This window comes from Pimephales promelas, chromosome 25 (genome assembly GCF_988280905.1).
Source record: "Pimephales promelas chromosome 25, fPimPro1.hap1.1, whole genome shotgun sequence".
NCBI lineage: Eukaryota > Metazoa > Chordata > Actinopteri > Cypriniformes > Leuciscidae > Pimephales > Pimephales promelas.
This window is the reverse complement of record NC_142793.1, coordinates 7,309,512-7,323,814: the sequence shown is the minus strand read 5'-3', so window position 1 is coordinate 7,323,814 and position 14,303 is coordinate 7,309,512. Positions and strand designations below refer to the sequence as shown.

The 14,303-nt window shown below is 43.4% G+C and overlaps 1 protein-coding gene and 2 gene segments (V, D, J or C); 2 read left to right on the top strand and 1 right to left on the bottom strand.

Moving 5' to 3' along the window:
• Positions 1 to 3,263: 3,263 nt before the first annotated feature.
• Positions 3,264 to 4,832, bottom strand: LOC148965001 (immunoglobulin lambda constant 7-like). The segment is given in 2 exon segments: positions 3,264 to 3,580; positions 4,802 to 4,832. Coding segments are annotated over 2 exon segments (348 nt in total).
• Positions 4,833 to 5,306: 474 nt separating this feature from the next.
• On the top strand, positions 5,307 to 6,107 carry LOC148965000 (immunoglobulin kappa variable 1D-13-like). The segment is given in 2 exon segments: positions 5,307 to 5,423; positions 5,548 to 6,107. Coding segments are annotated over 2 exon segments (378 nt in total).
• A 5,443-nt stretch (positions 6,108 to 11,550) lies between these two features.
• Positions 11,551 to 14,026, top strand: LOC148964999 (uncharacterized). The gene has a single exon (XM_089127555.1). The coding sequence runs from the start codon at positions 13,091 to 13,093 to the stop codon at positions 14,024 to 14,026; it is 936 nt and encodes a 311-aa protein (XP_088983681.1). The 5' UTR covers positions 11,551 to 13,090.
• Positions 14,027 to 14,303: the final 277 nt, after the last annotated feature.

Sequence of the window (14,303 nt, the reverse complement as noted above, 5' to 3'; positions counted from 1 at the left end):
ATAGCATTTTTAGGGCCCGAGCACTAACAGTGCGAGGACCCTATTGAAACTGTTAGGATTATTTTTTTTTTCTTTTTTCTGCAAAGTAAGTGCCATTTTCGGGGCCGCAACATGCTCAAAAACTCACCAAATTTGGCACGCATGTCAGGACTGGTGAAAAATTTCGTATTTTGTGGGTTTCGCAGATGGGCGGGGCAAAATGGCACGCTAGCGCCACCTAGAAAATTGGAAAAAATTAGCCCCTCGTCCACGTTCAACCTACATGCACGAAATTTGGTAGGGACGTGTATCATATCAAGACGCACAAAAAAGCCTCAAGAACCCATACCCTAAACTCGACAGGAGGTCCGCCATTTTGAATTTGGCGGCCATTTTTGGACGATTTACAGACTCCGTACTTTAACGAACTCCTCCTAGGGATTTAGTCGGATCGACTTAAAATTTCTGCTCTGCCTTCTAAAGGCATTGACGATGTAAAGTTGTGCTATCTGCGCGTTTTCGTCGATGGGCGTGTCCGTGGCGTCGAAGATTCGCCATGAAACAGGAAGTTGTAGTAACTTGGCTGTAAATGCCCAGATCTGCACGAAATTTGACACATTTGACAAGAGTCCCGCCCTGAACAAATCTACATGCCGACATTCACCCACAGTCATAGCGCCACCTGCTGGCAACAGGAAGTGACCTTTAACGAAGCAGCCCCCGCCGCTTGTTTGACCGACATGTACGAAATTTCTGTGGTACATCTACCATGACCAGACGCACAAAAAAGCCTCAAGAACCCATACCCTAAACTCGACAGGAAGTCCGCCATTTTGAATTCGGCGACCGATTTGGGACGATTTACACACTCCGTACTTTAACGAACTCCTCCTAGGGATTTAGTCGGATCAACTTCAAATTTCTGTTGTACCTTCTAAAGGCATTGACGATGTAAAGTTGTGCTATCTGCGCGTTTTCGTCGATGGGCGTGTCCGTGGCGTCGATGATTCGCCATGAAACAGGAAGTTGTAGTAACTTGGCTGTAAATGCCCAGATCTACACGAAATTTTACACATTTGACAAGAGTCCCGCCCTGAACAAATCTACATGCCGACATTCACCCACATTCATAGCGCCACCTAGTGGCAAGAGGAAGTGACATTTAACGAAGCAGCCCCCGTCGCATGTTTGACCGACATGTACGAAATTTCTGTGGTACATCTACCATGTCCAGACGCACAGAAAAGTCTCTTGGAGCGATGCCCTAAACTCAACAGGAAGTCAGCCATTTCTAATTTTACCGCCATTTTTGGATGATTTACTCATTACGTACTTTAACTAACTCCTCCTAGGGCTTTAGTCGGATCGACATCACATTTCTGATGTGCCTTCTAAAGGCATTGACGATGTAAAGTTGTGCTATCTGTGCGTTTTCGTCGATGGGCGTGTCCGTGGCGTCGAAGATTCGCCATGAAACAGGAAGTTGTAGTAACTTGGCTGTAAATGCCCAGATCTGCACGAAATTTTACACATTTGACAAGAGTCCCGCGTTGAACAAATCTACATGCCGACATTCACCCACAGTCATAGTGCCACCTGCTGGCAACAGGAAGTGACCTTTAACGAAGCAGCGTAGCAAATGCACAGCCGCACTGGCTGAGCTGCAGAATATGCAACGCAGCCGCCTCACACCCCGACGCGCTACAGGTGCGAGGGCCCGCCCATCGCTGCTTGCAGCTTTAATTTGTTGTTGTATTTTTTATTTTTAATAGCCTATTTCTCAATAATTTTCTGTTCTTTGTGTTTAAATTTCATTTCTTTGTGTTGTATTGACATTATTATTGTTACTTTCTGTCACGGTGTGGTGCAGGCAGAAGAGCAGACAGAGTCCAGATTACAACGAAGAGAACTTTTACTATCAATATATATCACAAGAATACAGGTAGGAGCAACACAAGGTAACATGCAACATCGACCGACCAAGACTGAATGGAACTGAACTGAACTAAATACACAGAGGAATTAAGCTAAATGGGGTGAAAACAGGTGAAACAGATGAACAAAACGAGGAACAGGTGGCTAATGAGGGAGTGAGTTCAGGAGAGGAGACAAGAGGATCTTGGGAAGTGTAGTGCTGGAGACGCAGACTGTGACACTTTCTTTGTTTTGTTGCTTATTTTCAATAAACTGTTCTGTTTTTGCAACTGTAATCTCGTGCTGACTTTTTATTACACATTACAGGCTACACAAATTTACTAGACTTCGGCTACAATATTTAAAGCATAGCTACAATGAGCTACACATAGGCTTACACCTTAAGAAAAATAATATTTAAAAATACCATAGTCATTTAAAATAATTTTTGTATATTTGACAAATATCTTTACTGATATTGCATTAACATTTCATTGTGGTATTCATAGTGAATTACACCTTTACAAAAAAAATAACTTCTTCCTCAACGCTATCATAATGTTATCAAAGACATCTTGGAGTCAACACGTCAAAGAATTATACGCCTTAATAATTACTTTTCCTCTCAGACAATCCAGCCATTTTAGACTATTTCATATAATTAATCTAATCAATATTTAGTAGCCTACATATATTTTCTCTTCTGACATTTGAATATAGAGAGACTGCAACACCTGAAATGTTTGTCAGATTAGAGAGACGTCCAAAATGTGTCCAGCTGGAGAACCTGATCTAGAGTTTCATGACTGAACTCCATATTTATTAGAAATGTTCACATTATTACACAAATACTGTCACAACGGCTGATTCTTGAGTTGTGATCATGGTTTCTCAATGATTTTTATTATACTTTATATATATGAAGTATCACAACCTTCTTTAGATGTAAATGTGCAGCAGAAGTGAAAGTGTTCCAGTCCAGATGATGTGACCAATCAGAGAGTGAGACTGAAAGCCCATTTGCATTGTCAGGGTGGAGTGATTGTGATCTCTCAGAATAGAGCAGCTCTGTCTCCAGAGACCATGTTCAAACCCCAAGAGCTTTATTTGACATTTACTGCCACATCAACCTTCTGAAAAGCTCCTGCATCTTCATCTGTTAGTTGAATGATGTTGTCAGACACAAAGTGAACTTGTTGAGAAGCTTTATTGAATGTTGCAGCAAACACACACACACACACACACACACACACACACACACACACTGTTTGAGTATTGAGTTGTAAAGCACTCCAGCTGCAGCACTAGACTCATGTGAATCCTGCCTGACACAGGACACTCAGATACGGCTCATCTTCAGGAGAGAAACATCAGCACTCAGAGCTCTTGTGGAACGAGACCTCATGAGGAGCTCCATCATGTGTTACTCTGCAGACGTACAGCTCTCCCTCTTCCCAGCGTGCTTTGCTGAGGGTCAGGACGCTACTGCGGCTGTAGCGGCCGTCCTGCTGGCTCTCTGCGCTGGTCAGAACCCCCTCGGTGACCTCTGACCCGTCCAGTGTCCAGCTCACCAGCGCCCCCTGTGGAGAGTAAGAGCTGAGCAGGCAGAGCAGTGCGGCTGAGTCTCCAGAGATCTGCAGAGAAGAGGGCGGCAGCAGAGACACTGAGGGCTTCACTGTGGGACCAGCTGCAGGAGACACACACACACACACCGCATGAATCAAACTAAACATTGGAATACACAGACTGCTTTAATTCAGTTTAATTGGATATCCCAAAATAAAGTTAGTTTGTCCTCAAGTGAGATATTCAACCAATAAAAAACTCAATGTAAAAGTTTGACTCAAGCTCACATAAAAAGAAATGTATATAACTTATAAGAACTAGAAAACAACGTCTGTGTTTGTATTATAAAGCACTGAATTATAAGCACAACATGAGCAAAAGAGATTCAGTATCATTGACTGAACTACAGAAAGGAGCAACATTTACATTCTGATGTCAAATCTCTTTTTACATGTATGATTTCTACAATAAAAGATCAACTAAATATGAACTCAGTGTAGAAATAAATGAAGGAGAAACAAACCTGTAATAAACTGAATAAACTCATAGTGAGACACATTATAGAGATATGCTTAGAATTGTTTGGTGAAAGGAATAATGCTATTCTGATAATAATATCATTGTTTTAGATTAAATAATTATACAAAAATATCAGTAACACTTTAATTAAAGCCTTATACATATTGCATTATAAATGTATTTTTAATGCATTAATTATATATTGTTTTACTCATCATAATGCATGTATGATCTCATCAATAATTGTAACCAAGGCTTTAACACATTATAATATTATCTATTCATTTTCACACTCATGACAAACAACCAATTTCAGATGTAACAAGATATTTTAAGTATTATAATACATTTTAAATGTGGTTGCAATTATTTAAGAAAATATATACTGCATTATAACATACATTATGAACACCTTTATAATGTATTGTACATTAAGGCTTGAAGTAAAGTTTTACCACAACATCTAATCATCAAAATAACCATTTATTATTAATAAATGTTGTTCTTGTTTCAACTGTAAAACACTTTTTGAAATCTAAATTGTATTTATTATTTAAATATGTAATTAAAAAGACTTACATCTGATCACCAGTTTAGTTCCTCCACCGAATGTCCACCACAGTGATTCAATCTAATGAAACACTCGTACAAAAACCTCTATTCCACTCGAGTGAACACACACTCCAGCAGAGAGAGAGAAACAACACTTCAACACACTGATATTAGAAGATCCTCAGCTCTTCTCAACACTCACTCATTCAGATTTGACTAAATGCTTTCTGATATAACACTGTTTAAAGAAATATATGTGATGAGCTGTGACCTCTGAGGTGACCTTTGACCTCTTTGATCATGGATGATGTTGACATAAATGAATTATTATGAATATTTCAGATCCACATTGTTTAATAAAGTCTCATATGAACTGATTATAAGACCTGATGAACTTCATGTGGAAAATAGACAAATATTTCCCAGATCAACATTGATTCCAAAGACCATAATGGACTATTTTTGGATTACTCTAAATATAGTAAAACTTATTTATTTAGTTCTTGATTTCTCGTTGTTATCATGCTTTTAAAGGTGTAGCCGATGACTGTTTGACAGATATATTTAAAATGATCTACATTCATGATTCTCAAAAACAAAAATATTTCACAATTAATAAATAAATAATAAATGGTTGACTAATATTATTTTGAGAGTAAAATCTTCTATGTAGAGTGTATATGAGTGTGTTGTCAGCACAAGCTGTTGTAAATCCTGCCCACTTCTTTGCATTGTCAGCACATGCTTCAGTGCTCTGAGAGTGTTTATAGTGCTGTGAGTTTAACACTTCATGACTGAGAGCAGAACACACACACTCTTCATCATCACACAAGACTAAACTACAACTATGAACAACATCGGCATCTTCATCTGGATATTGCTCTGGACATCAGGTATAATATAAGACACTGACATGCGTATAACTACATAAAGTTGATTCATATTTTTGTTGAACATCTATTTCTAATATGTTAAAATGTGTAATCTTTCATATTGTCTTTATCCATTTCTCTTCAGGCTCCAGTGGACAGATCACAGTAACTCAAACTCCTGTAGTTCATACAGTTTCATCAGGAGGGAATGTTGTGTTGAGATGCAGCGCCAGCTCTCCTTTAACAGGCTGTACTCCACCCTGTCTATCCTGGTACTCACAGAAACCTGGAGAAGCTCCTAAACTCCTGATTTATAGAGTGAACAGCCTTTATACTGGAACTCCATCTAGATTCAGTGGCAGTGGATCTGGCAGTGATTTTACTCTGAGCATCAGTGGAGTCCAGACTGAAGATACAGGAGATTATTACTGCAAGAGTTTTCATGTAATCAACAGTCAGTATGTGTTCACACAGTGATAAAGAGTCGTACAAAAACCTCTGTCAGTCAGACGTCACAGTGACTGCACTGATACAGCTGAGAGAAACTGCAGCTGCTGATGGAGGATCACACACTACACAATATCAATGTCTAGCAAACTTTATAAAGACTTTAAAGGTAAATGTAAAACATCAGATTTTCTTTATGCTAAAATTATCACGGTTCAAGGATCCGTTTATGATTATTAGTGTTTTTTTTTGCTATTAAAGGGCACCTATTATGGCATTTAAAAGAGTCCCCAACAACAGTTTTACATGAATGCAATGACAAAAAACACTTTATTTGTCTTATAATATGGATTTATTTTTAACTGATTTGCTCACCGACTCCCAAATGATTCGTACAACGACTCATTTTTCCAAATCACTCCTTTGCGTGACGCTAATCGGCGGTGATTGGTCAGATGACAGACCCAGTCAGTTATTGTTTGTTAGCATAACGCATAAACATATTGATAAAGCACTGCAGTACTACAAGACGCTCTATTCTTTATGACAAATCCAATAACAGCGACAAACATTTCACATATTTAAAAAAAAATTGACATTGGAGACCTAGAAGCTGCGCTGAGCGTAACTTACACACACACACACACACACACACATACAAGCGCACACACATACTACCTCGCATCCCGACGCTACAAAACTAACTACGTTGGACACAGCTGCCATGAGAGCTACCAGTCTAAAAAAATGCTTAACAGTGAGTAACTGGCCTAGATATACCCCCCGACTTGTGAGGGAAGCATCCGTCGATAACATTATGCGTCGACAAGAAGCCCCCAACAATGGGCCTGGGCGAGGAACCAAGGTTCTTCCACATGACCGAAGCACGAAGGCAAAGCCGCGTGACCTTGATCATGCGAAAACCCCTTGGTCCTGAGCCATCACTGCATGGGTCTCATGTACAGAAGGCCAAAAGTAATTACGTTGGACGCAACTGCCATGATATATACCCCATTTACTGCTGTAAAAGGCTACACCTAGAAAAGTGGTCCTCAGAGCACACTCTTCTTGGCGTTGAACAACAACCCCCAACATCTTTAAATGAGACCGAACAACATCTCAATGCCGAACTGCCACAAGCTCAGATTGAGCTAGGATCAATCAATCATTGATAGTATAACACGCAAATGCCCTGGAGTCCAGAGGAGCCAGAGCTGCATCCACGCATATTGAAAACAAAGGTGTGGGGTGAGAAACCTTGGCTGAATGGGAGAACCCGATATTGGTATGCTTCGCCCCCGAAAGCAAAACCTCAGGAACTAGTGTTAATTTTACCAGCCATTTTTAAATTTAGTTTCAGTTTTAGTCCAGTTTCAGCATCGCTTGTTAGTTTATCACATTTAGTCGACATCATCCCTTTTTTATTTAGTCTAGTTTTAGTCGACTATAAGTCGAGCATTTTAGTCTTTATTTTAGTCCAAGAAAACATAAATTTATTCGTTTAGTTTTAGTCAAAAAAAAAATGTCAACATTTTAGTCTAGTTTTAGTCAGGACATCATTTTAACCTTTTACTTTTTTGTCAGCAGATAATATTTAACATTTTCTAAAATTATTTCACATTTCAACATTTTCTCTCATGTTTTTGATAAAAAACACAATTTTAAGGAACACATGCAGACATGGAAGATGTTCTGACAATATTTGCATATTTATTTTGAACATTGTTAAGGTTCAAAGACACAAACACAAATGCTTGCATTAAAACAAATAAAATACACCTGACAAAGGAAACAAATAAATAAAATAAAGTGTATTATGAACTTAACACAAGTGCTGGCTGTTTAAAGCTAGTTCACATAGAATAATAAAATAAATAGATTTGAGGTCAATGTTGTGAAAAAAACCCAAAAAAACTCCAACTGATACAACAAAAGTGCTTTCCTGCCAGCTAGTTCACATGGTATATAAAGGTACAGTATTTAAGGTGAAACAAGGCATAGCTTGCTAGAACGTATGAAATCTTATTAACTAATCTTTTTAAAGCGTCTGTCTGCTTTAATCAAATTTAACTGAAACTATAGTTGCCCGGCCAGTATAATATATCTAAGTTAGCATAAATTTAACTTCACATACAATTCTATCAACAAGTGGCTACGGTCGCTACGTGCTAAGAAGCTAACGTAACATAGCCAGCCTGGATACTAAATGCTATGAAAGTTAGCCATCATTAGTTAGTTTATCATTGTAACAAAATGTGTCCATATATCACGTCTCTTCTTTCTCCCGAGCCCCGTGCAAAGCATGTTTTACTTTTAACCTGTCGCCGCCGCCTCACCGTGAATCCAGCTCCTGTCTGCTCCACGTGTTGTGTAGGCTACTCTGACTGTGCCCGCCCGCTCCAGGTTTGAAAGTGGGTGTGTGTGGCGGAAGAGCTGACGAGGAGGAGGCGGAGGAGGAGACAGGATTTGACAAAACCATATCATATAATAATATGTAATTTTCGTCTCGTCTTTGTTCGTGAACTAAAATGTCCATAGATCTTAGCCCAGTCTTTATTTACCGAACTGCATTTTCGTCTCGTCTTTATTAGTCTACGAAAATTATTTCTGATTTACTCCCAGTTATTGTTTATTAGTGGGGATTTTAGTCTCGTCTCGTCTAGTTTTCGTTCGGTGAAAAATGTGCGTTGACGAAAATATTTTCGTTTAGTTTTCGTTAACGAAATTAACACTATCAGGAACCTCCTGTGATGAGGATGGAAAGATAAGTAAATGTCCCTTAAGTTATTGAAAGAAACCAGTCCTCAGACTGAATCTGTGACACAATCATATTTAGCGTAAGCATATTGAACTTAAGATTCTGAAACCTGCTGTTTAATTGACACAGGTCTAGAGTAGGACGCAACACCTCGTCCTCTTTCCGAAACAATGAAGTAATGGCTGTCTGCTGGGAGGAGGAATCCCTTCTACAGCTCCTTTTACAGAAGTGTCAATACTTCCTGCTCCATAACCAAAGCCTGCTCGGGTCCACCACTACGAGGAGGACCCCTAGAAATCTGGGCGGACGAGAACAGCTGAAACCCTTTTCTATGGTGTGCAGGACCCACTGAGAAATGTGTGGCAGTAGTTTCCACGCTGCCAGAAATTCTACTAGGGGAACCAGTCTCTCAAGACTGGCCTCTGGATTTGCTTGAACAATCATTTCGGTGCCACAACGGTGGAACAACCGAACTGACCGCTCTACGACCCTCCTCGGAGGAGGATCGTATGGGGACGCTGACACCTCGGTGTCCTGAACGGCGAACCGGCAGGGAACAACCGAACTGGCAGCGCTGCGACCCTCCTCAGAGAGTCGCACCCCAGAGGTTGCCGAGGAGAAACGATTTCTCGATATCGTCCCTGGCCCGGAGGAGCCCTCAGAAGCCTGATATCCTCATTTTTTGCAACAGGACTTCTTGTCTAAGCTTTATTAGAGATGATGACAGTCCTCAGATCTTGCCTACCTCTTAACTAGCTTAGTTCCTACGACCCTCCTCGGAGGACCGTTGGAAAAAGTAGGCACCTCGGCGCCCTGAAACGGCGAACCGACAGGTAAACCGAACGGACTGCCGTTTTTTAAAGCTTGTTTGGGGACACTGAGACCTTGGTGCCCTGAAACGGCGAACCGGCAGGGAACCGAACTAGCAGTGCTGCGACCCTCCTCAGAGAGTCGCATCCCAAAGGGCGCTGAGGAGAAACGATTTCTCAAAACCGTCCCTACCCCAGAGGGGACCACCCTTATGAGCCTGACCGCCTCAGCGTCAGGGCTTCTCCTTTGTCCAAGCTTTTTTAGAGATAAAACAGTCCTCAGATCTTGCATATCTCTAACTGGCTAGACTGTTCTGTTTTGCACCTTGTGCTGCGAGGAGCTTAATAGGCCGAGACTGCTCTCGTCCAGCAGTCTCAGGAACATTGGTGAGGAAGAAACCTCTGGAACACCGCTGAATGGATTATTTCATAGTTTTCTTGAAAGCGGAGCGTCCAGAAGAACAGACATATTTATATCTTTATTTTCCATTATCTTTATATCGGAAAAACATATATGTCACCGGGTGAACCAACTAGGAACCAAAAAATATTGACTCGTTTCCAGGGGGAAGAAGTGCCGGTGTAACACCGGGCCGGCTTTTGGTAAACATTTCTGACTATAATGAGCGCCAGCTGAAGCCAATGAGCAGCGCTTCATTGAATCTCATGACGGGAGGGAAGAATATAAAGAGAGAGGCTTGAAGCATAGGAGGAAGCTTTTGCATTGGGAGAACTTCACACAAGTGCTCGAGGGGATTAGAGCAGTGACAGCGGGCGGCAGGATAAGGCTGGTTCCTTGTTCATCTCTGTGAGATCATTTGTCTTTGGATCATCCATCCTATGAAGAGAAGAGAGGCGAGTTGTTTTAATCACTGTGATGGTAGAGTGAGTTGCAGTGTCTGAAAGAGTGAAACAAACACGTGTGAAGATTTCCAAGAGTGATTTATGCACGAGTGTGGTGAGATCAAACAACTGTGTTCTCTCTGAGTCTCTGATGGATGAGATCGACCCATAAACCTTAAGAGTTTTTTTTCTGATCTGCTCTCCTGCCTGTGTTGAAGTAAGACAGAGCTGCTGAACTGAGTATCTCCTCCTGCTGACATCCAGTCGTGTGAGTACAACACACAGAGTTAATAGTGACCTCTTCATCTGTCCTCCTGCCGGTGTTAAGTAAAACAGAGCTGCTGAACTGAGTATCCCCTCCCGCTGTCATCCAGTCGTGTGAGTACAACACACAGAGTTAATAGTGACATCCTCATCTGTCCTCCTGTCTGTGTTGAAGTAAAACAGAGCTGCTGAACTGAGTATCCCCTCCCGCTGTCATCCAGTCGTGTGAGTACAACACACCGAGTTAATAGTGACATCCTCATCTGTCCTCCTGTCTGTGTTGAAGTAAAACAGAGCTGCTGAACTGAGTATCCCCTCCCGCTGTCATCCAGTCGTGTGAGTACAACACACCGAGTTAATAGTGACATCCTCATCTGTCCTCCTGTCTGTGTTGAAGTAAAACAGAGCCGCTGAACTGAGTATCTCCTCCTGCTGTCATCCAGTCGTGTGAGTACAACACACAGAGTTAATAGTGACCTCTTCATCTGACCTCCTGTCTGTGTTGAAGTAAAACAGAGCTGCTGAACTGAGTATCTCCTCCTGCTGTCATCCAGTCGTGTGAGTACAACACACAGAGTTAATAGTGACATCCCCATCTGCTCTCCTGTCTGTGTTGAAGTAAAACAGAGCTGCTGAACTGAGTATCTCCTCCTGCTGGCATCCAGTCGTGTGAGTACAACACACAGGGTTAATAGTGACCTCTTCATCTGTCCTCCTGCCGGTGTTAAGTAAAACAGAGCTGCTGAACTGAGTATTCCCTCCCGCTGTCATCCAGTCGTGTGAGTACAACACACCGAGTTAATAGTGACATCCTCATCTGTCCTCCTGTCTGTGTTGAAGTAAAACAGAGCCGCTGAACTGAGTATCTCCTCCTGCTGTCATCCAGTCGTGTGAGTACAACACACAGAGTTAATAGTGACCTCTTCATCTGTCCTCCTGTCTGTGTTGAAGTAAAACAGAGCTGCTGAACTGAGTATCTCCTCCTGCTGTCATCCAGTCGTGTGAGTACAACACACAGAGTTAATAGTGACATCCCCATCTGCTCTCCTGTCTGTGTTGAAGCAAAACAGAGCTGCCGAACTGAGTATCTCCTCCTGCTGTCATCCAGTCGTGTGAGTACAACACACAGAGTTAATAGTGACCTCTTCATCTGTCCTCCTGTCTGTGTTGAAGTAAAACAGAGCTGCTGAACTGAGTATCTCCTCCCGCTGTCATCCAGTCGTGTGAGTACAACACACCGAGTTAATAGTGACATCCTCATCTGTCCTCCTGTCTGTGTTGAAGTAAAACAGAGCCGCTGAACTGAGTATCTCCTCCTGCTGTCATCCAGTCGTGTGAGTACGACACACAAAGTTAATAGTGACCTCTTCATCTGTCCTCCTACCGGTGTTAAGTAAAACAGAGCTGCTGAACTGAGTATCCCCTCTCGCTGTCATCCAGTCGTGTGAGTACAACACACCGAGTTAATAGTGACATCCTCATCTGTCCTCCTGCCCGTGTTGAAGTAAAACAGAGCCGCTGAACTGAGTATCTCCTCCTGCTGTCATCCAGTCGTGTGAGTACAACACACAGAGTTAATAGTGACATCCTCATCTGTTCTCCTGCCTGTGTTGAAGTAAAACAGAGCCGCTGAACTGAGTATCTCCTCCTGCTGTCATCCAGTCGTGTGAGTACGACACACAGAGTTAATAGTGACATCCTCATCTGTCCTCCTGTCTGTGTTGAAGTAAAACAGAGCTGCTGAACTGAGTATCTCCTCCTGCTGGCATCCAGTCGTGTGAGTACGACACACAGAGTTAATAGTGACATCCTCATCTGTCCTCCTGTCTGTGTTAAAGTAAAACAGAGCTGCTGAATCGAGTATCTCCTCCTGCTGTCGTCCAGTCATCCTATGCAGCGAGCCTGACGACGAGAGAAGTCACTGTCAGTCCTACGAGCCTATGCAACGAGTTTAACGACGAGAGAAGTCACTGTCAGTCCCACGAGCCTATGCAACGAGCCTGACGACGAGAGAAGTCACTGTCAGTCCTACGAGCCTATGCAACGAGTTTGACGACGAGAGAAGTCACTGTCAGTCCCACGAGCCTATGCAACGAGCCTGATGACGAGAGAAGTCACTGTCAGTCCCACGAGCCTATGCAACGAGCCTGACGACGAGAGAAGTCACTGTCAGCCCTACGAGCCTATGCAACGAGCCTGACGACGAGAGAAGTCACTGTCAGTCCTACGAGCCTATGCAACGAGTCTGACGACGAGAGAAGTCACGGTCAGTCCCACGAGCCTATGCAACGAGCCTGACGACGAGAGAAGTCACTGTCAGTCCTACGAGCCTATGCAACGAGCCTGCCAACGAGAAGAGTCACTGCCTGTCCCTACTTTTATTCTTTTTTTTAAACTTAATAAAAAAAGTTACTCTTGAGCCCACTTCTGTCGTCTGTCTCTTGGTGTCCTTTGGTGACTGCTCCTCTGGAGTGTGGTAGATTACCCTTGGTCTTGACCCCGGTGACATAACTTTTGGCGTAGTCGGCAGGGTTACCACTCGGAGTTGAGCGGCCAGAGGACCCAGGATGGCGGACGAGGATTTGCCGGCCGCCCGTCAGCCAATGGCATCTATATTTATGGGAGCCCCGTGGGCTCCGAGGTACAGTGGGCCTGGCTCAGAGTTAAGCCTGACAGACTGGAAGACGCAAGTGGAGTATCTAGCTGGGCTGCAAGGGCTCCGAGAAGCCCAGAGGATACAATTTGTGTTGAATTCGCTCGAGGGGGAGGCGAAGAGAGAAGTACGAGCAGCACCTGAAGCCGTCCGAGCCACTACACAAGCAATCTTCAAGTTTTTATCCAAACAGTATGGTGATTCCACTCCAGTGGCAGTGTTGCGGGCTCAGTTTTTTAACTGTAAGCAGGGACCTAGGCAGACTCTGCGAGCGTTCGCTCTGCGACTGCGGGAACAGTTCTCCAGGTTGAAGAGTCGGGAGCATCATGGACTAGGAAATGAAGAGACTTTATTGAGAGACCAGTTCCTGTTGGGATTGCGAGAAGGTCCAGTGCGACAGAGTCTGAGGTTACAGCTTCGACGGGATGCCGCCCTGACTTTCGAAGATCTACGTGAAGAGGCTCTAGCCCTGGAACAGGATCACAATCAGGCCGTGGAGTCGCCGGTGTGCATGGCTGCAAGTGGAACTAGTGCCCCAGGATTGCCTGAATTGACGGATTGGAAACAAGCCTTCCGTGCAGAGCTGATGAAAGACGTTCGGGAAGAAATGGCTGAGTTCTCAAAGACTATTCTGGGAGAGCTCCGCCGTGGACGGCCAGAGCCCCCGCCTTTGCTCCGAGACCGGTCATATTCTGATGGAGAGAGAGATCCGGGAAGACGTACCGGCCGACCACTCAGTTCCAGGTTCCAGTGGGATGAGCAAGGGCGCCCGATCTGTAACAACTGCAGGGAGCCAGGTCACTATAGCCGCCAATGCAGCTCCCGGCGTAACTCGCAAGGGGGTTTTTAGGACGACCGGCCACTGTGGGTCAAGTGGTCGGGACCCCCCGGATGGACCCCTTTCCAAGTTCAGCTCCACAAGACAGCTTGGTGGGACGTTGTCCCGTCGTGGAGATTAAGGTCAATGGAGTTATTGTTCGTTGCCTGGTAGATACAGGATCCCAGGTCACCATGTTTGCCGAGAGTCTGTCCAGAGATCTGTTCGACGCCCATCATTTACTAGAGGCTGAAGTCCCCTGGCTCACCTTGCGAGGAGCAAATGGCCTGAACATTCCCTATATCGGATA

Bases quoted from the DNA above. Each gene is read 5' to 3' on its own strand.
- LOC148964999 (XM_089127555.1), top strand. From the start codon at position 13,091: ATGGCGGACGAGGATTTGCCGGCCGCCCGTCAGCCAATGGCATCTATA.